Consider the following 20,174-nt stretch of genomic DNA (forward strand, 5'->3'; position numbering starts at 1 on the left):
GACAGTAAGGGCTGTTCATCAGCCCGGAGCCCTTCGGGGATTGGGCGGTATAGAAATTGAACGAAGGAAGGAAGGAAGGAAGGAAGGAAGGAAGGAAGGAAGGAAGGAAGGAAGGAAGGAATCAATCAATCAATCAATCAATCAATCAATCAATCAATCAATCAATCAATCAATCAGTGGAATGCACTACCTCAGACTGTGGCGGAGTCTCCTTCTTTGGAGGTTTTGAAAGAGAGGCTGGATGGCCACCCGTCAGGAGTGCTTTGATTGGGTGTTCCTTCATGGCAGGGGGTTGGACTGGATGGCCCTTTGGGGTCTCTCCCAACTCTGTGATTCTATGTTGATTCAGTCATATTTTTTTTCTGAAATGTCTGGCCATTGCAATTCTTCAATGTCTTAAATCCTTAAATGTCTGGTCTACTGCTTTCTTTAGATTTCCCAATCTGACACCACTTCTCTATTTGTTATAGTTTTCCAAAAGTTTTTCAGAGCACTGGTCCCATTTACTACCCCAATCCCAGCGTTTGCACCAGCCCGGAATTGCACTCCATCCTGGACGCGTTGCAAAGGCCCAACAGCCCCCTCCCCGTCTCCTCGCCCACCAGCCGCCAGGAATTCCCGTCCGTCCCTCTTCCTGCTTTAACTTGCCGGGGGTGGCCCCCCCTTCCCCTCTCGCTCAGATCAAAGGGATGAGCCCCGCCCCCTGGCGCCCGGCCAGCCAATCCGGGCCCTGCGGGGGCGTCCCGGCGGCGAGCCGGGCGAGGAGAGTCTTGGGCGCTGAATCAGCGGCGGGCTAAAGGCGCTCCGGTGCCCATCTGCGGAGCCAGGCGCGCAAGTTCCGCGCAAGGGAGATGCTCGGCTGCGGCGCGCTGCTGGGGCTCTGGGCCCTCCTGCTGGACCCTGCCTGGGGAGAGCCCTTGCCCGGTAAGGAGGACCCCAAAAACAAACAAAGGGGGGGGGGTTGACTTGCCCCCGCTTCATTTTGGGTTGCCCCCATGAGACTCATTTCGCCCTAAGAAGGCTGCACCGGTTGGATTTCTGCCTGTCTATCTGTGGAGCGCTCCAGGGACTGAGGAGGAGGCCGATTGGGGGTGGGGGTCGAGCAGAAGAAGAGGGGTCTGGAAAGGGAGAATTGAAGGGGGGGGGGATCTGGGGGAATGAATGAGTTTGCGCTCCTTCTTGCTTTACCTGTTGGGGGGCGGGGGTCACGGGTCAGTTTGGCGGCTGGACACGCGGGCGTGGGTTCCGGAGTCCGGAGGAGACTGGGCAAAACCCGCTTGTCGACTTGCGTGCATTGTTCTGCACGTGTGAACGCGCCCTGGCAGGACCCTAGAGGACACGCATGCGTAGATAGTGGACGTCGGGCAAAGACACGTGCCCTAAAGAGTCAAGTGAACTTTCCACGGGGCCAGCTTCCGTGTTATCCATAAGGCGAGTGATAGTCGCGTGTCTGCAGTGCGAAGAAGGTCTTGGGGGACGCAGCCCCGGGTGTCAACTTTGGGGCTCTGCGACCCGCGTGTTTTTTTATAGTTGCGCCGGGAAGACCGCTAAACCGGCTGCATTTTTGCCCCCCCCGGGGGGGGGGTATAGATTAGAAAGCCACCCCTGCATGTGACAAGCAGGCAACTCCCGATTAACACCCTCCACCATCGAAAGCAAAAAACATTCTGCACATGCCCAGAGACCTCTTTATTTCAGGCCTGCCTAACTCGTGCCCCGCCCACCAGAGAAGTTGGCCTTTTATATGAAGGGAGAGCCACGCCCTCCCGATCCCATTGGCTGTCTTGGGGGGGGGGTCATTTTTTTCCCTCCCCATTTCCTATAAATGAGAAAAATTGGGCTGGATTGTAAGTATCAGGAGATGGGAGGTTTTTTTGGGGGGGGGGGGACACCACACATCCTGACGTGAGCATCATGCGACCCACAGGCTGAGTCACCCCCTCTGCCCCACCCTCTCCTCTCCGATTTCTGGGCACGGCGCCCGTCTCCCTCACAGGGCATGTTTTATCAATGAAGTCACTTGTAGCGCCAACTTGAGAAGGAGCAGAGATGGGATCCTCGGCCTCCCATTGCCCATGTGATGCCCCCCCCTCTATCCCCCCTACCCACTTGACCCGCCAACCTTTCCTCCTCTGGGCTGGGTCATGTTTCGGGGTGAAACAGGACACCCCTCTATCCGCTGACGTTACCCCTCTGAAAATAGCCCTGCATGTCATGGGGTGGAGATGGGGGTCAGCTGGAGAGAACAGCCTGGCTAGTGGGTGGAGGGGGCGTCACTAGCTGAAGACGGTCTTCTCTCGGTCTTCTCTCTCTCTCTCTCTCTCTCACCCATTAGCACCCAGCTGTTCGTTCTCTTCGTGTCCTGTCTTGATCCTGGCTTTGTTCCTCGCCCATTCATTCCGCCTCTTCCCTTTGATCCCTTCTCCCCCCCCTTTCTTCCAGACCCAAGTTTACGATTTTACGACCATGCCCCCAAGCCGTAATGGCTTCAGGGGGATCAGAACTGGCACTCGGCTGGGGGTAGGGCGGGATAGGAATCTTAAAACGAAGCAAATCAAATCAAAAAAACCTTTTAATGGCATCGCCGGATACATAAAAAGCAGATTGTAAACATCTTAAAAGTTAAAGGAAGTGGGGGGAAAAAGTAAAGGAAGAAGCTCGGCTTGCAAGGAAATGTGCTCGTGAGATAACCCCCTCCCGTTGGCCCCCATGATGAGATATGATTTTTAAAAAAGTGTTTACAATGCTGTTAGCTTGTATTGGTTGGCGTGACGCTTTGTATGAATGCCCTTTTTTATTCCTTTCTCCCTCACGCTGGCCCCATCAGAGACTTTGTGTCCCAGAGGTCTTTCCTGGAGTCCAGACCTGGAGAAATGCATGGATTGTGCCATGTGCCAAACCCACAACAAGAATGACTTCTGCTCTACGTGTGAGTAGGTGCTATCAAATCACACCCATCATGCATTGGGACTGGCCCCTTTGTTACTCAAAGCGACTGGGGGCCCATTGGGGGTTGATTACAGGCGTGGAGAAAAATGAGGTCCCCCTCCCCCGCTGTGAAAAGATTTGACCGTCCACTTCCACCTATTACAGGGACAGTTTACAAAGACCTGTTCGTGATTCTGTTTGGGGGTATGGGAAACTATTGGTTCCCCTTCAGCGTGGTGTCATGGTTAAGAGCAGGTGGGTTCTAATCTGGAGAACCGGGTTTGATTCCCCACTCCTCCACCTTATCTGGGGAACCAAATTAGCTTGTGCTCTCCTACATTCCTGCTGGGTGACGTTGGGCTAGTCCCATGGTGGCGAACCTATGGCACACCAGATGTTGATGGACTACAATTCCCATCAGCCCTGCCACTTGGCCATGCTCCATTCACAGGGAGGATAGCATTTGGGCACTTCCACCTGATTCTCTTCGAGCAGTGATGAATGGACCATTCACATCGTGCCTCTGGCAGGGGCTGATGGGAATTGTAGTCCATGAACATCTGGAGTGCCATAGGTTCTACACCACTGGGCTAGTCACAGTTCTCTCAGGAATCTCTCAGCCCCACCTACCTCACAAGGTGTCTGTTGTGGGGATAGGAAGGGAAAGGAGCTTGTAAGCCACCTTGAGTCTCCTTACAGGAGAGAAAGGTGGGGTATAAATCCAAACTCCTCTTCTTCTTAACCCCCCCAAATAAGAGAGGATTCAAGCGGTCACAGTGTTGATGGTGCCTTTCACTTTGCAAAAAGGGGGTGGGATTATTCTGGAAGACCCAGCATCCTATGCGTTCCCAGATATATGTTTACAGAAAAACATATGTATGTTGACAGAAAAAAATCCGTTTATAGCAACCGTTTTCGGAGCCTGAATTTTCCGTCCTTCCCACGCGTGCCCCCAAACTGGCAGTCAGTTCGAAATCGGCAGAGATTGGGTCAGAAACAGCAGTTCTGTAACCATGCCGGGCCAACCTTCATTCAGTTCTTTTCCTGTTTCAGGTGGAGCTCCCCAACCCCCAGACACGCTCAACTGGTGGATCCTCCTGGGCGCATCGGTGGGGGCTGTATTTGTGGGTTTCGTCGTCATTGGTGGGATAATATACTATGCTCGTTGCCGGCGGCGAGAAAAATTTACCAGTAAGGACCGTTTGTTGTTCTACATTCACTCTAACCAAGCTCTCTGTTGTTAATAAACGTCACAACAGCGGAACTCAATTCCCCCTCGCCCCCACGTACACTTTATTCCTCTGCTTCCGCTTACTCTAAATTGTTTTGTTTTGTTTCCTTTTCAGCCCCAATTGAAGAGACTGGAGGCCACTCAGCTCAGGAATCGCTGATCGATTGAAAGTGAGAACAAGGACTTTACTCCTTCCTTTTCCTTTCTGCCGGTAGACAGAATGTCTGCACAGACTTGGCTTCATTCATGTTACAAATTAAGGCCACGTTTCTAGCCCTCGGGAGTGGCGGGGGAAATGCTCCCGAACCTCTCCCTCCATTCCAGTACCCCTTCCGCACACGCAAAATAATGCGTTTTCAAACCACTTTCGCAACTGTTTGCAAGTGGATTTTGCTATTCCGCACAGCTTCAAAGAGCACTGAAAGCAGTTTGAAAGTGCATTATTCTGCATGTGCAGAAGAAGCCCATGACATCAAAATGTGGAATTTGCTGCCAGGGCGTGTCCTGATGGCTACAGGCCCGATGGTGGAAAGTCACCTCAAGTTGCAGCTGACTTATGGTGGCAAGAAACGTTCAAAAGCGGGTTGGCATTGCCTTCCTCTAGGTCAGGGGTCAGCAACCCGCGGCTCCGGAGCCGCATGCGGCTCTTTCGTCCTCATACTGCGGTTCCGCAGCGGCGACGCCAGTGATGGCAAGTTGCACTTGGGATGTGGTGAACACGCCTTCTTCCTCGCCCCCTCCTTCTTTCCTTCCTCCCTCCGGCATCCTTTCCCCTCCTTCCCTCCTCTGGCACCTGGGAAGGAGAGGAAAGGACGCCAGGGGAGGGAGGGAGGGAGGAAGGAAGGAAGGAAGGAAGGAAAGGCGAGGCGAGGCGAGGCGGGGAAGGAAAGGCGAGGCGGGGAAGGAGGTATGCTTGCTGTGTCCCAAGTGCAACTTGCCGTTGTTGACGTCACTGCCACTGTCTATCCCGCCCGCTTGTCTGAAGGCGGGGCTTGGGGAGGCGGGGCCAAATGGCTCTTTGGGTGCTAAAGGTTGCTGACTCCTGCTCCAGGTAGCAACCCCGGACTTCTTTGATCCAAATTCTAACTAGAGCTCATCCTGCTTAGCTTTTGAGATCTGACAAGATTGGACTAGCCTCAGCCTCTTTGCCCAGAGGTTGGCCCGACAGAGTAACAGGTTGGTCACTGTGTGAAACAGGACGTGGGACTAGATGGACCACTGGTCTGATCCAGCAGGACTCTTATATTCTTACCACACTGGAAGAAACCCAGTAACTGTATCTGCATGACTGTTTGTTTACTTGCTAGTTGAGGATTTTTTTTGTCTCACCAGCTACTTTGTAGGTAAAGACAGATTCCCACCGACAAGACCTTAGCTGTTACTTCTTAGCCTCTGACTACCTCTGGTATGCTTTCACTGACAACGTCTTTCCTTTCCACCTTACAGGTCTTTTGGTCAGTGTTTCAGATGACCGAGAGAAAAAAAGGTGCCTTCAACCGATTACCTCTGACGTTCCCTAAAGACGCCGGAAGGATGTTTTTCCTTTGCCCTGCGATCCTAGGGCATTCCACTTTTGCACCCACTGTTTTTTTGGGGGTGGGGTCTGTAGCCCTCTTTCCTGGTATGAATTTCAGGGAGAAGTAACCGCGATCCCTTTTGTAAAGGTTGATCATCCTCCCCATAATTTTTTGCAGTGTTAGGGAGAAGAGTGGAAGCGCTCTTTCCTAAATCCCCCCAAGATCCAATGCCCCATATTGGGGAGATGTTTTGGGACTGGGGCCCAGCTGTGGGGCAGCTCCCAAATCCCTCCCATCTTGGGGGCCCTTTGTCAAGGAACCTCACAGTATCTACTGTTTGCTTTCCTCTACAGCACAGATGTCAAACTCGCGGCCCTCCAGATGTTATGGACATCATCCCCTGCATGCTGGCAGGGGATGATGGGAACTGTAGTCCGTAGCATCCCGAGGGCCACGAATTTGACACCTATGCTCAACAGAGCCTCTTAGGGTCAACATGAATGTGACTGGTAGTTTTATCTGTATATAGAGAATATTATTGGGTGCTGAGTCTCTCTGGAAGAGGAGCGCAGGCTATGCTTCTATCAAGCTTCCCTTGTGCTTTTCTGTGGCTGGGCCACTATGTGAATTGGCTAAGTAGCCGCTGCTTAAAACCAACACTAATGTCCTTTCTGTCTCTTCCCCCCCCCCCCCACACACACACCTCTGGTGCTCCCACAGAGAGGTTGCTATTTATGTCCGCTCCACCATGGTGTGAATGAAAGCGAGCCGCGAAAGAAAGAAAAACCTTGCATGTTACGTCTTGAAGCAGAGTTTGTGGATTTTAAAAATAAAAAAAATTCTTAGGAACACGGCGGGTGCTTCATTTTGGTACGGAAAGCATTGCAACCTCTGGGGCCTGCCCTCAAACCCCGTTAGCCGGTCTTTTGCAGAAATGAAAGCAGCAATTGAGTGCTTAGAGCAAGTTGCAGATATCAGTGTAATTCCTACAGCTGTGGCCCACAGCGCAGTCGAAATGTGGATTATAGAGATACTGTGATCTACGGCAAAAGATAGGCACGGTGGGACTTGTATTGTCAAGGTCATCTGGCAGAACCTCGTAACTGAGGGTAGGATTTGAACAGAGGTCTTCCCAGTGTGCAGTCTCAGACCTCTAGGCATTGTGTTGCAGGGCACGGTTCTTTTGCACTTCCAGAGGTTATGGATTCATAATTCCCCATCAGCTCCCCCAACTCTGGCTACAAGTGCTGGCAGGGGCTGATGGGAATTGTAGTCCATAACATCTGGAGTGCCAAAGGTTCGCCACCACTGCTATACTGCATGAGCTCTCAGGGATATCTTCCCTGTAAGAATTTTTATTTCTTGTTCCTCGTTCCTTTTTTCACTTGAATGCAGAGTGGTAGGCTGCGGTCAAAGTTCTGCTCACAGCCCGAGTTCTATCCTGACAGAAGTTGGTTTCAGGTAGCTGGATCAAGGTTGACGCAGCCTCCTGTCTTTCCTGGGTCGGTAAAACGAGCACCCAGCTTCTTGGGGGTAAAGCGTAGATGACTGGGGAAAGCAGTGGCAAGCCCCCCCCCCGCCCCCGTAAACAGTCAGCCTAATGTCATGAGGTGACATCACCCCATGGGTCAGTAATGCCTCAGGCCCCTATTTAAGCATCACTGCTATTTGTTGGACTTTGCAAGTGTCTGCCACACAATCCAGCTACCGAAGAGTTAATTGTGTGTATGTAAAGCAGTTGCTGAGGTCACAGTTTTATGACCTGGTCTGTTAGTCAGTTATTGGTCAGCAGATGTCATTGCCTACATGCTAGAAGTCACATAGTGAAGTCGGCCCGCGAGGGTCGCAAGGAAGAGGCGAGACGCAGTGATATCATCCGGTGGAGAGAGCCAGCAGCAGGAAGCGTGATCCGTGGATCTGGCAACTCTGCCGTGTGCTGATCCCTGGCACCTTTTATTAGGGTTTCAATAGGGGCGGACCGGGAAGCGGGAGAGCGGGGGAATACTGTATAGAACATGACATCATGGGGTTGCCTACGTGCGGGAGGAAACGTTCGCATCTGGGTCTAATCCATACCTGGGGGCAAGCGCCCCTTTGTCCCTTTGTCTGGGACACCTGGTGACCGTGAGTCAGGTAGTTCATGACCTGTGACTCACGGGGGCCTGGGGGACAGGTGAGCATGTGCGCCCAGAAGGACACACAGATGGCACAGGCATCTCCTGGCGCTTCTTTCTGAGGCTGCTCTGGCTGGGTCTTCAAGGGGCTCATCCCTACAACATAGATCAAAGGTTATAAAGTTACCTGTGAGGCCCCTTCCGCACGTGCAGAATAATGCACTTTCAATCCACTTTGAATGCACTTTGCAGTTGGGTTTTACTGTGCGAAACAGCAAAATCCCCTTGCAAACAATTGTGAAAGTGGATTGAAACTGCGTCGTTCTGCATGTGCGGGAGGGGTGCCAGTGCTTACACCTTTACCTTTAACCTGCATGCCTGCTCTTTTCTCTAAACAGTGGCCCAAGAAAGTCCCCTTTTGGTAAGTTGTGCCAAGCCTACTTTCCTTGCATCCCATACTCGGGCAGTTCTTTGCCTTGCTTTTAAAAAAACAACCTGAAAAAATGTCCTCCACCCCAGCTGCATTTTCAAACCCTACCAGGAAAAGTGCTGAAATCTAGGTGAGCTGAAAGCTGTCTTCTCGGACTTGGAAACCGTCCCTTTAGCTCCAGACATGTCCAGTCTAATCCTTGCAATTTTACACTTAAGGGAAGGGAAATGCACTGGGTCCATGCTCAGGAGCTTCTTAGCTGCTTCACAGCTGAGCCTTTATGTTCAAAACACCTTCCCCCCCAAGGCATGCCTGGCCCTAAAGATGAAAAGGAAACTTTCACGAAGTAGCTTTATTGCCACGTAAGGCGGCCTGCCGGAGACAGAGGTGTGAAGGGACTGCCCAAAACTTGGGAATGCAGCTGTACGCATGGTTTCTTCTTTTCTTTATGCCCAGAGGATAGCTGAAGGTGCCGTGATGTGCTTTCATCTCTTAACCGAAGCCAGTGTGAACCTGTCTGGTATTTTAGGGAGAGACAGGCTGAGAATCCTGCCCAGGTTTCCTGAAGTCATGCCAGGGCAATTTTGACAAAAGATCATCACGTCATGGTTTCCTGTTCGACTCTCCCTCCTTGGCAGCTCACGACGAAATAAATTCGGTTCGCCTTTCAGGGGCTCCTGGGCTCCTGTTTGCTTTGCTAAAACCGACCAGGCTAACAGATAAAATATGTAAACTGCACCAGAGAGATAAACCATCCTGGCCGGGGTTGGTCAACCGATAAGCTTAGAAACGTCTTTGTGTCTGACTGATGGGACGCAGAACTTTTTGAACCCATTGTTCACTTTTTAAACGCTTTTTAGCCTATTCCGATCCTGCCTCTCCAAAATATTCCCTGGAGGCTGGTGACCGGAACAATGTGCCTATTTCAAACTGCAAGTCCATGAAATAATTTCTCCGTATTTATAAAACTCCCATGCGGTGATAAAACAAACCTATGTATTGAAACTATGAATCCATAATATAATCCTGTACAGAAAAAACAGACCACAAAGACATCAAAAGGAGGGGAGGGATTCCATGTTGAATGAACACAACCCTATAAGCTTGGGGGGAGAAATGTGCTATTTTAAGGGAGGCATTCTTTCTCTTGCACACCAGAGAGGAACTGACCAAGATCGGGCCTTCTTTGGATGCATATCTCTCACCTAAAGCCAGAAGAATGCTTCGCCCCCCACCCCCACCCCAGTAATTTTATTTAACCAAGAGGTGAATCCTATGCAAATTTGCACCCTTGAAAACCCGCTGATTTAGAAGGGCGTTCCTCTGCTTAGGATTGCACTGTTAGTCCAGTAATTGCTCATGTCCGGTTATGTTCTCTTGTCACGTAGCTGCTTTCCTTATAAGATGATACTGGTGTAAATTTCCCATATGGGAAAGCGACTGGTAACCTGGGCTTCGATTTCCTTCCGGTTACTATTGACAGGAGTTTCTCCTTTCCTTCAAGGAAGGGAGCCCCATCTGAAAAGGCTGTGCGTGGATCCTCTGTGTTTGCATTTCGGGTGAAGGGAAATCACAATATCTTTTAGTTCCTTAAAAGAAATCGGCCTCTGTTTATTTTTTACCAAGCTTCCTTTCCCCTTTTTCAGTTGTTCTTCCTTATTGCCTCTGATGTCCGCCCCCCCCCCTTCAATTTTGTTCCCCTTTTTTCTCCCTTCCCTGGGGCCTTTTAGTCCTTTTGTTGGGAGTTCTTCCTCCCCCACAATTTCCTTCTCCCTGCCTCTGACTCACTCTCCCTTTCTTGCGTCTGCCCTTCTGGCCTCCACTGGCTGTACATTCCTGTCCCCTTAGTTCATACCAGCCTGTGTCTGACACCACCCCGTGAGTCATCGGAAGGTGGTGGCAGCCGGACAGAGAAATCAGAGGTGCCTTCTGGCAGGACGCGATTGTGCGACTCTTAAAGTCACCACGGATCCCAGGGACCAGCCAACAGTGTGTGCTTTTCTCTTCAATAGAAGAAACCACCGAGGAAAGTATTTTTCTCCACCTTATTTGAAAAGCTTGTGCGGGAAACATAAGAACATAAGAACAAGCCAGCTGGATCAGACCAGAGTCCATCTAGTCCAGCTCTCTGCTACTCGCAGTGGCCCACCAGGTGACTTTGGGAGCTCACAGGCAGGATATGAAAGCAATGGCCTTCTGCGGCTGTTGCTCTCGAGCACCTGGTCTGCTAAGGCATTTGCAATCTCAGATCAAAGAGGATCAAGATTGGTAGCCATAAATCGACTTCTCCTCCATAAATCTGTCCAAGCCCCTTTTAAAGCTATCCAGGTTAGTGGCCATCACCACCTCCTGTGGCAGCATATTCCAAACAATCTCAATCACACGCTAAGTGCGTGAAGAAGTGTTTCCTTTTATTAGTCCTAATTCTTCCCCCCAGCATTTTCAATGAATGCCCCCTGGTTCTAGTATTGTGAGAAAGAGAGAAAAATTTCTCTCTGTCAACATTTTCTACCCCATGCATAAGCATTTTCTACCCCATGCATAATTTAAAAAGCTAGGACTTTTTAAAAAGTGCATAGGTGAGATTATTATTATTATTTTTAAATAACCAGAAGAAGAAGAAGAAGAGTTTGGATTTATATCCCCCCTTTCTCTCCTGTAGGAGACTCAAAAGGGCTGACAATCTCCTTGCCCTTCCCCCCACACAACAAACACCCTGTGAGGTAGGTGGGGCTGAGAGATCTCCGAGAAGCTGTGACTAGCCCAAGGTCACCCAGCTGGCGTGTGTGGGAGTGTACAGGCTAATCTGAATTCCCCAGATAAGCCCCCACAGCTCAGGCAGCAGAGCTGGGAATCAAACCCAGTTCCTCCAGATTAGATACACGAGCCTTGTATAGGCAAGCGCAACATTTGAGGTAGTAAATTAAAAAATCCCTTGGAGCATGTGCAGAGAGGCATTTTGAAAATCAATACGGGCTGTAAACCGATGTTGGAAAATCCAGGATTTGGAGCTGGAGAGGTTGCCCCCCCCCCCCCCCCCCCGTTGACCTTCAAAACTTCAGGTGCTGTTCTTCAGGCTTGAAGGTAAACACAGGAAGATTTCACACATGCATTTTGTACATGAGACACCTGTCGAAGAAACAGGCCTCCACAGAAAAGGGGGCCACTCTCAAGCACAGCTTCCAGGTCACCCTGAGCCCCAGCACTTGTTAGCTGAGAGCGTTGGCTGTGCCAACATCTGGGTTACACACAGAGCTCAGGCGTAGTGAAAAATGTAGCTAAGATCTCCCCTCCAGCTGTGCAGTTGGCACAAGATTACCTCTTTTATATTTATGGTAACACAAACATCTGCATAAAATGTGTCACAGAGGTGTATAAGCCAAACCAGGTGAACTACTGGGGGTTTTCTCAAGGTATATTGGGAAATGTAGATTTGTTGCATAAGAGAGAATACTTAGCAGTGCATTGTCGAAGGCTTTCACAGCCAGAATCACTAGGGTGTTGTGGGTTTTCCGGGTTGTGTGGCCGTGTTCCAGTAGCATTTTCTCCTGACGTTTCGCCTGCATCTGTGACTGGCATCTTCAGGAGAAAATGCTACCGGAACACGGCCATACAAACCAAAAAACCCACAACACCCTAATACTTAGCAGTGTCCAAGGATAGTTTAGCCAAAGCTGTGAAGAATACAAACTGAAGAAGGAGAAGGAGAAGGAGGAGGAGAAGGAGGAGGAGGAGGAGGAGGAGGAGGAGAAGAAGGAGAAGGAGAAGGAGAAGGAGAAGGAGAAGGAGAAGAAGAAGAAGAAGAAGAAGAAGAAGAAGAAGAAGAAGAAGAAGAAGAAGAAGAAGAAGAAGAAGAAGAAGAAGAAGAAGAAGAAGAAGAAGAAGCAAAGGTACAAGAAGAAGAAGAAGAAGAAGAAGAAGCAAGAAGAAGAAGAAAGAAGAAGAAGCAAAGAAGAAGAGAGTTTGATTTATGTCCCCCTTTCTCTCCCGCAGGAGACTCCTACAAGGCTGACAATCTTCTTGCCCTTCCCCCCTCACAACAAACACCCTGTGAGGTAGGTGGGGCTGAGAGAGCTCCGAGAAGCTGTGACTCGCCCAAGGTCACCCAGCTGGCGTGTGTGGGAGTGCACAGGCTAGTCTGAATTCCCCAGATAAGCCTCCACAGCTCAGGCGGCAGAGCTGGGAATCAAACCCGGTTCCTCCAGATTAGATACACGAGCTCTTAACCTCCTTCGCCACTGCTGCTCCTTACGTTTACACACGTGTCTTGGGAGTGTAGTGGGATCATCATCTGGGGATAGCTTAGCAAATTCCTTCTGTGATTAAGGTAAAGAGTTGGAATAAGGGATTGATTTCTCCAGTGTTCCTTCTGTACACCTTAAAGTTACACAACTGGACAACTGCCACAAAAATGCACCCTAGCCAACTGTAAAGGCAGTTTTGACTCCTTCACCGTAGTCACATAGAGGCTTTGCAATGACTACATCACCCTCACATCAATAGCAAAACTTACTTAAAAGAAGAGTTTGGATTTGTAGCTGCCGTTTTCTCCTGTAAGGAGACTGAAGGAGGCTTACAAGCTCCTTTCCCTTCCTCTCCCCACAACAGACACCTTGTGAGTTGCTGAGAGCATTCTGAGAGAACTGTGACTAAGCCAAAGTCACCCAGCAGGCTTCATGTGAAGGAGAGGGGAAGCAATCCAGTTCGCCAGATAAGAGTGTGCCGTTCGTGGGAATCAAACCTGGTTCTCCAGATTTGAGTCTGCTGCTCTTACACCACCCTGTCCATTGGCAGTCTTGCTAAAATTACTGGCTCACCTTCACATAGACAGGGTTGAAGTTATGGGGGGAAAGGGTTGAAGTTAGAGGGAAAATAATCTTCTCGTCTGCACAAACCTTTCTGCCTGGTCACCTGGAAACAATTTTGGCTCGCTACAGGCGAGCGGGTTTCTGTCAAGCTTTTGCACAGAGGCAGTTAGAACCGGTTAAGGTTTCCTGTTCTCACAAAGCGGGCCACACAGACAGAGCAAATCTGGCTGCAAGGGATAAATGTGGAAATCTTTAAAATCCAATTTTGGAGAGGAAAAAAAGGAGTGGGGCGGGGGGGGGGGGGAGCGAGCCTGCAGAAGAAAAGGAGAAGATTAAAGAGACGGAAACCAGAAGATGAGAAAGCCCAGACGGAGCAGCTCATGGGGAAGGAATGTGTGGGGCCGAGCACTGCCCGGTGGAAGCTACCCAGCCGGAACCAGGGAATGAATCACAGATTCAGGGGGAAAGTCTGCGAAAGATTCAGAGGCAGAGAGGGAATCCCAACTCAGAGCTTTCCTGCCCTTCTAGAGCTCGCCATCTCTCCTGTGATACCCCAGAATTTGAGCTGCCAAGTGAAGCTCTAACCCTCTTCTTCAGGGGGGAGTTTGGAAGTACCGGCCCGCCCGCCCCCGTGCCACTTGCTAGTCAAAAGAATTAATTTCAGACATTCCAGGGACTGTGAGCCAACGGGGACCAAGGATTGTTTGAATGGGGTCTGAGTCAGATAGGAAGAGAGGGGGTGGACAAACCAGTTGTAGAGGGGAAGGTGGGGGAAGGCTGCCAAATTTTCTCTCCTGCCTTTTCTGCTTTGGCATGGCAGGCAGGAATTCAACCAGTGAAGCTCCCACACACACACTCCACAGGGAGGCAGGAATATTTGTTTTGTCATGCGTTCAGTTCTGTGTTCAGTTCTGGGCACCGCAATTTAAGGATATTGACAAGCTGGAACAGGTCCAGAGGAGGGCAACCAAAATGGTAAAAGGTCTGGAATCCATGCCCTACGAGGAGAGACTGAGGGAGCTGGGGATGTTTAGTCTGGAAAAGCAAAGGTTAAGGGGGGCCATGATAGCCATGTTTAGATATTTGAAGGGATGCCATGTCGAAGAGGGAGCAAGCTTGTTTTCTGCTGCCTCAGGAACTAGGAGTAATGGATTCAAGGTGCAAGAAAAGAGATTCCACCTAAACATTAGGAAGAGCTTCCTGACCGTCGGGGCTGTTTGACAGTGGAATTCACTGCCTCGGAGAGTGGTGGAGTCTCCTTCTTTGGAGGTTTTTAAACAGAGGCTGGATGAACCTATGTCGGGAGCAGAGGTGGGATCCAGCAGGTTCTCACAGGTTCCTGAGAGTAGGTTACTAATTATTAGTGTGTGCCGAGAGGGGGTGACTAATTGGTGATTTTGCCACATGATTTTTAAGCCCTTAGTTAACGCCTCTCCCCGTAGCAGTAGCTATTGCATATGAACTCTTGGAAGCAGTCTAGCAGGAGGTGCACCGGCGTGCGCGGCAGCCTTCCGCATGCCTATGCGCAGCATCTGCTTCCCGCCTAAGGACTCACTATGATCGCGAGCCAAGGCCCCTTGCTACAGCCCTGCTCCAGGAATGGCCTCCCGCCTCTGAATGCCCGCCACGCCTGCCACAGGTCTCCGCCCAGCCCCATTACGCTTACTCCCCACAGTTTGAATCCCACCACCATGGGAACCTGTTACTAAATTTTTTGGATCCCACCACTGGTCAGGAGTGTTTTGATTGTGTGTTGGACTTGATGGCCCTTGTGGTCTCTTCCAACTCTATGATTCTAGGAGTGCACCATATCACCTTTGGCAAGCCACTCCAAGCATCTCCCCAGCCCTGCCCTGGCCCACCTGACAGGGCCAATCTAGCATGTGAATCACTTTGTGTCCTTAGAAGGAAGTGATGCCAAATATTAGTTCATTGTGATTTGTCTTCATTTTGACAGCTCCCAAAGCCACTGGGGGATGCTACTGATTTTTTCCTGGCAGATCTTTTGTGGGAGGAGATGATGTTGAAGAGTCAGCTTCTTACTGGGACGTTACCAAAAGCATCCCGTGTCTTTCCCCTGTATTTGTCTCAGAGAAAACTGGTCTAAAGAGTTCTATTTGTGGCGCTTGGCTCCATGGAGATTAAACCAAATATTCCCAACAATAACTTGATCATCACTACATGCGTCTAATGTCCACCAGGCCCGCGTTTAAAGACAGGATTTCTTCACACCCCACCCTCGCTGCCATCAAATTGTGATTCACTTCTGGGGGTGGAGGGAATGACCACCACCCTAAAAACCACTCCCCTTCCCTTGCATGCCACCTCTCCTCTCCCTCCCCTCCCCCTTCCTCCACTAGGGTGGGTGGGCCATGTCCAGATGCTGGCCCCCCTCCCTTGCATGTCACCCCTCAAGTCTTTGGGCGATTCCAGGCTGTCCCCACAGCAACTGAGTTGGCCCCCTGGAACCGAGCTAAGTGGGCGGGATTATCTTGGTGCCTCTTTCGCTCCTCGATCATGATTGGTGCTTGTGTTATGGCGGGAAACAGGAGCGTTCTTTTTACAGTTTACAGTTACATGCGCTTTCTGCCCGCCACGACTCTCCCGTTCTGCACATGCCACAAAAGCGGCTTGTGATTGGTTGAACGGATGAGGTGTCGTTTCGATGCTTCCCCATTTCAAAGCTTCGAAGCGGTATCGACCTTGTTCCGGCAAAAAAGTGTAGTTCAGAACTGCAACAAGGATGTCATAGTTCTGAGGGGGTGGGGGAACTGAGACAAAACAATGTTGAGCTCGGTGGCAGTGGGGATTCACTATTTGTGAGCCTGTAGCAGGGGGCTATCTATCAAAAATAGCACCCGGGGCAAGGAGTAGAAAGTACACCCCCCATGCCAGTGAAATCACGCCCCCCCACAGCGTCCTCCCTCCTGCCCCTTGCCTGCCCTGTGCCCCCCACCTCTCTCCAGAGGCTTGTGTATGTGAGCTGTGCAGAGGTTTTCTTGGAAGAGCTCCATTCACTTCGACTTTTCCATCCCCCACATGACTAAATGGGTGAAGCCCGGGGACGTTTGACCCCATATGTCCCGTGGGTGGTACGCCCTTGGCCTGCGGACACTTTTGTAATTCTGAAACTTATGTGATAGGTGCAGCCACAAAATACCTATTAATAATAATAATTATTATTTGATTTAATACCCTGCTCTCCCCGCTGAAGTAGGCTCAGAGCAAATCGTATAATTTCAACACATCTAATTACAATTTACAAATAAATATCATAAAAATTAAATATCAAAAACATAAGAACATAAGAACAAGCCAGCTGGATCAGACCAGAGTCCATCCAGTCCAGCTCTCTGCTACTCGCAGTGGCCCACCAGGTGCCTTTGGGAGCTCACATGCAGGATGTGAAAGCAATGGCCTTCTGTGGCTGTTGCTCCCGAGCACCTGGTCTGTTAAGGCATTTGCAATCTCAGATCAAAGAGGATCAAGATTGGTAGCCATAAATCGACTTCTCTTCCATAAATCTGTCCAAGCCCCTTTTAAAGCTATCCAGGTTAGTGGCCATCACCACCTCCTGTGGCAGCATATTCCAAACACCAATCACACGCTATGCCAAGGAAGAAGTGTTTCCCTTTTATTAGTCCTAATTCTTCCCCCCAGCATTTTCAATGAATGCCCCCTGGTTCTAGTATTGTGAGAAAGAGAGAAAAATTTCTCTCTGTCCACATTTTCTACCCCACGCATAATTTTATAGACTTCAATCATATCCCCCCCTCAGCCGCCTCCTCTCCAAACTAAAGAGTCCCAAACGCTGCAGCCTCTCCTCATAAGGAAGGTGCTCCAGTCCCTCAATCATCCTCGTTGCCCTTCTCTGCACTTTTTCTATCTCTTCAATATCCTTTTTGAGATGTGGCGACCAGAACTGAACACAGTACTCCAAGTGCGGTCGCACCACTGCTTTATATAAGGGCATGACAATCTTTGCAGTTTTATTATCAATTCCTTTTCTAATGATCCCCTAATGATAAAAACAAGACAATTGTGTCTAAAACAGTGTAAACTATAATGTAATGTATAAACCATGTTGGAAACCCTCACGACAGACCTACAAGGATTTTCCCCCAACCTGTTACAATACAATTCCGGCCAACTTTGCTGTTCCAGGTGGGAAATTCACACACACAAATAAAACTGTGTTCAAGGGGTATAGGACTGGGGCCTGAATATAACCAGCCCAATCTTCTATTGATCACGGAGGTAAAGCTGGCAGACATGGAATTGTTTCTGTGTATAACGAACAAAGGTAACATTTATTTTAAAACCCACACGCTGGGGTAAATATTAACTCTGAGTCAGGAGATGTGTGTCGTGACATTTTGCTCCGTGCAAGCCTCAAGGAAATACGCTCCCAAGCACATTTTTATCATTCCACTGCCATGGGGTATTTTGGGGAGAATGATTTTGCAGGTGTTAAACGGTGTGGAGTATGGGAAGGAATTGTTCCAAACAAATATGAACTGATCTATTGTCGAAGGCTTTCACGGTTTCAGGATCAATGTTAGTGCTGTGTGGTTTCATGCATGGCCGGAAGCTCTAGTAGTGCGGTAGTTATTCTCCTGATACTTCACCTGCAGCCGGCTGGCATCTTCAGAGGATCCTCTGAAGATGCCAGTCACGGATGCAACTGAAACGTCGGGAGAAAATGCTACTTAGAACACAGTCATACAACCCGGAAACCACACAGCACCCCAAATATGAATTGGTATGAGCTCCTCGGGAAACCCCTCTCTCTCTCTTGCTTGCGTTGAAAGCCCCTTGCTGGGACCACCATGAGTCGGTTGCAACTTGACATTGTGTATGTACACAGGAGCTCTTTTAACTGCTGCTGGAATTTTGGTTGTGAGAGACCCGGTGCCATGTTTACCTGGATAGATTTAAAAGGGGCTTGGACAGATTTATGGAGAAGTCGATCTATGGCTACCAATCTTGATCCTCTTTGATCTGAGATTGCAAATGCCTTAGCAGACCAGGTGCTCAGGAGCAGCAGCAGCAGCAGAAGGCCATTGCTTTCACATCCTGCACGTGAGCTCCCAAAGGCACCTGGTGGGCCACTGTGAGTAGCAGAAAGCTGGACTAGATGGACTCTGGTCTGATCCAGCTGGCTTGTTCTTATGTTCTTATGTTCTTACCCTAGCATTAAGGCAGAATGGCAGGTGAAGATGTAAAATGGAAGTCCGGGGGTACCTTAATGATGATCGATATTTTTTCATCGTGGTCTTGCCTCATTTCTTCGGCTGTGATGCTTTCTTCGCAGCACTTGAGGCAGTGAGCTCTGACTCAGAAAAGCTCACGCCAAAATGAAACGTTCTTGGTCTTCAAGATGCCAAGGTGGGGTTTCTGTTTTATTTTGCTGCAACGCTCCAACATGGCTGCCCCTCTGCAATCTGTTATGTCAGGAACAACATCTAAACATGAGGGGGAAAAACACTGCGACCTTTCAGAGTAATCAGACACAATTCGCTGCATTGATGAACTCCTTTGTTGACGTGGGCTCTGTGTACACTGTGTGATGTCAACTTCCTTTGTGGCAACCCTATGAATGAATGACCTCCAAAATGTCCTATCCCTAACAGACTTCTAAACTGCTGAATCATGTTTAACATCACTTGCAGCGCAGTCCTATGCAAAGTTATACGAGTCTAAACCCGTTGAAATGAACGGGTGTAGACTGGAGTCGCTCTCCTTAGGACTGCACTATTATTAGGTATTCCTGAAATTTTGTAATGCTGTTTTGTTTTACATTTACAACTGCGCGAAATTTTCGTATGTCCCTGCAAGCAACTCCAACCTCAATTAAAGGGGCAGGAGCAAATTAGGTTGCGTTTTGCCAGAAACCCTAGTATTGGGCTGTACAAACCACCATGCTATGTAAAATTTCACGTATCCAAGTGTGCCAAAGTATTGTTAAAGCACATCAGTTGGCAAACCTAGTCACTATACTCCCTTCCTATGGTCCTAGGGAGACCCTTGGCAAAGAAGATGACTTCTTCCGATCCTTCCTGAGAAAATCTCTTTCTAAAGTATTTTTGAGACACTATACAGAACAAACCTGCAGAGTCTGCCCTGCTTAATACCTGGATGGGAGACCGCCAAGGAAGAGCAGGGTTGATATGCACAGACAGGAAATAGCAGACCATTTCTGCTTGCCTGGAACACTGAATGGAGTTGCCATGAGCCATTTGCAATATGACTTTCTTCAGTGTAAAGAACATGTGCCCCCTTGTGGCTTAAGAAGTTGTTGCATTTTTGTCACAGCAGGGCTCCTGTGCCTTTAAGAGATGAAGAACATACAGCACAGTTGCCATCTCCAGGTGGAAAATCCCTGGAGATTTCATGGTTGGTTCCTGGGGAGGACAGGATTTAGGGAGGGGAGGGACTTCAGCAGGATACGCCGCCATATTGCCCACCGTTTTCTCCAGGGGTGCTGATCTCTATCACTTTAGAGATCAGTTGTAATTCCAGGAAATCTCCAGGTTCAATCTGGAGGTTGACAAACCTAAATATATAGCTAATGATGCTTTCTTTCTTTCTTTCTTTCTTTCTTTCTTTCTTTCTTTCTTTCTTTCTTTCTTTCTTTTTCTTTCATTCATTCATTCATTCATTCATTCATTCATTCCATTTGATAGACCGCCCTACCCCCGAAGTGTTGAAATTTGGTCTGTTATTGCAAGCAGGTAGTCAGGAGGGAAAGAGTTGGTAATGCTTTATGAACCGCCCAGAGATTTTAAAACACCCTTACAGATTTAACAGATTATGCAACCAACAGCGTCGGGCTTAAATAGTTAAAACAAACAATGAAGAGACAAGGCCGTTCTAGAATGGGCAGTCCAATTTCATGGTGTTTGCTGCCACCCAGCGGCAGTTCTGTGCCTCTGCAATAGTGGTATTCTTTGGCCTTTTCCGCATGAGTTGTTTACAACGAATCTTGCTACCAAATACTTTTTTCCCCTTTTCATTTTGCATGCTTTTTTCAGAAATGGTTCTGGAAATGCTTTCCTTTTATTTTTCCTCCGTGTTTGTCCAAACACTTTTACAGCAGAGTCTTTGGTTCCGAACCAGCTTCCCTTGAAAGTGTGATTACCTTGA

At 49.2% G+C, this 20,174-nt stretch overlaps 1 protein-coding gene across 1 annotated transcript; it reads left to right on the forward strand.

Moving 5' to 3' along the window:
- The first annotated feature begins 758 nt into the window (after positions 1-758).
- TNFRSF12A (TNF receptor superfamily member 12A) lies at positions 759-6,525 on the forward strand. The gene is made up of 5 exons (XM_048516384.1): positions 759-924; positions 2,828-2,929; positions 3,982-4,119; positions 4,275-4,329; positions 5,606-6,525. Exons 1-4 carry the CDS (start codon positions 852-854, stop codon positions 4,325-4,327), a joined length of 366 nt encoding a protein of 121 aa, XP_048372341.1. The 5' UTR covers positions 759-851; the 3' UTR covers positions 4,328-4,329; positions 5,606-6,525.
- The last annotated feature ends 13,649 nt before the right edge of the window (positions 6,526-20,174 follow it).

Source organism: Sphaerodactylus townsendi, linkage group LG15 (assembly GCF_021028975.2).
Source record: "Sphaerodactylus townsendi isolate TG3544 linkage group LG15, MPM_Stown_v2.3, whole genome shotgun sequence".
Lineage (NCBI taxonomy): Eukaryota > Metazoa > Chordata > Lepidosauria > Squamata > Sphaerodactylidae > Sphaerodactylus > Sphaerodactylus townsendi.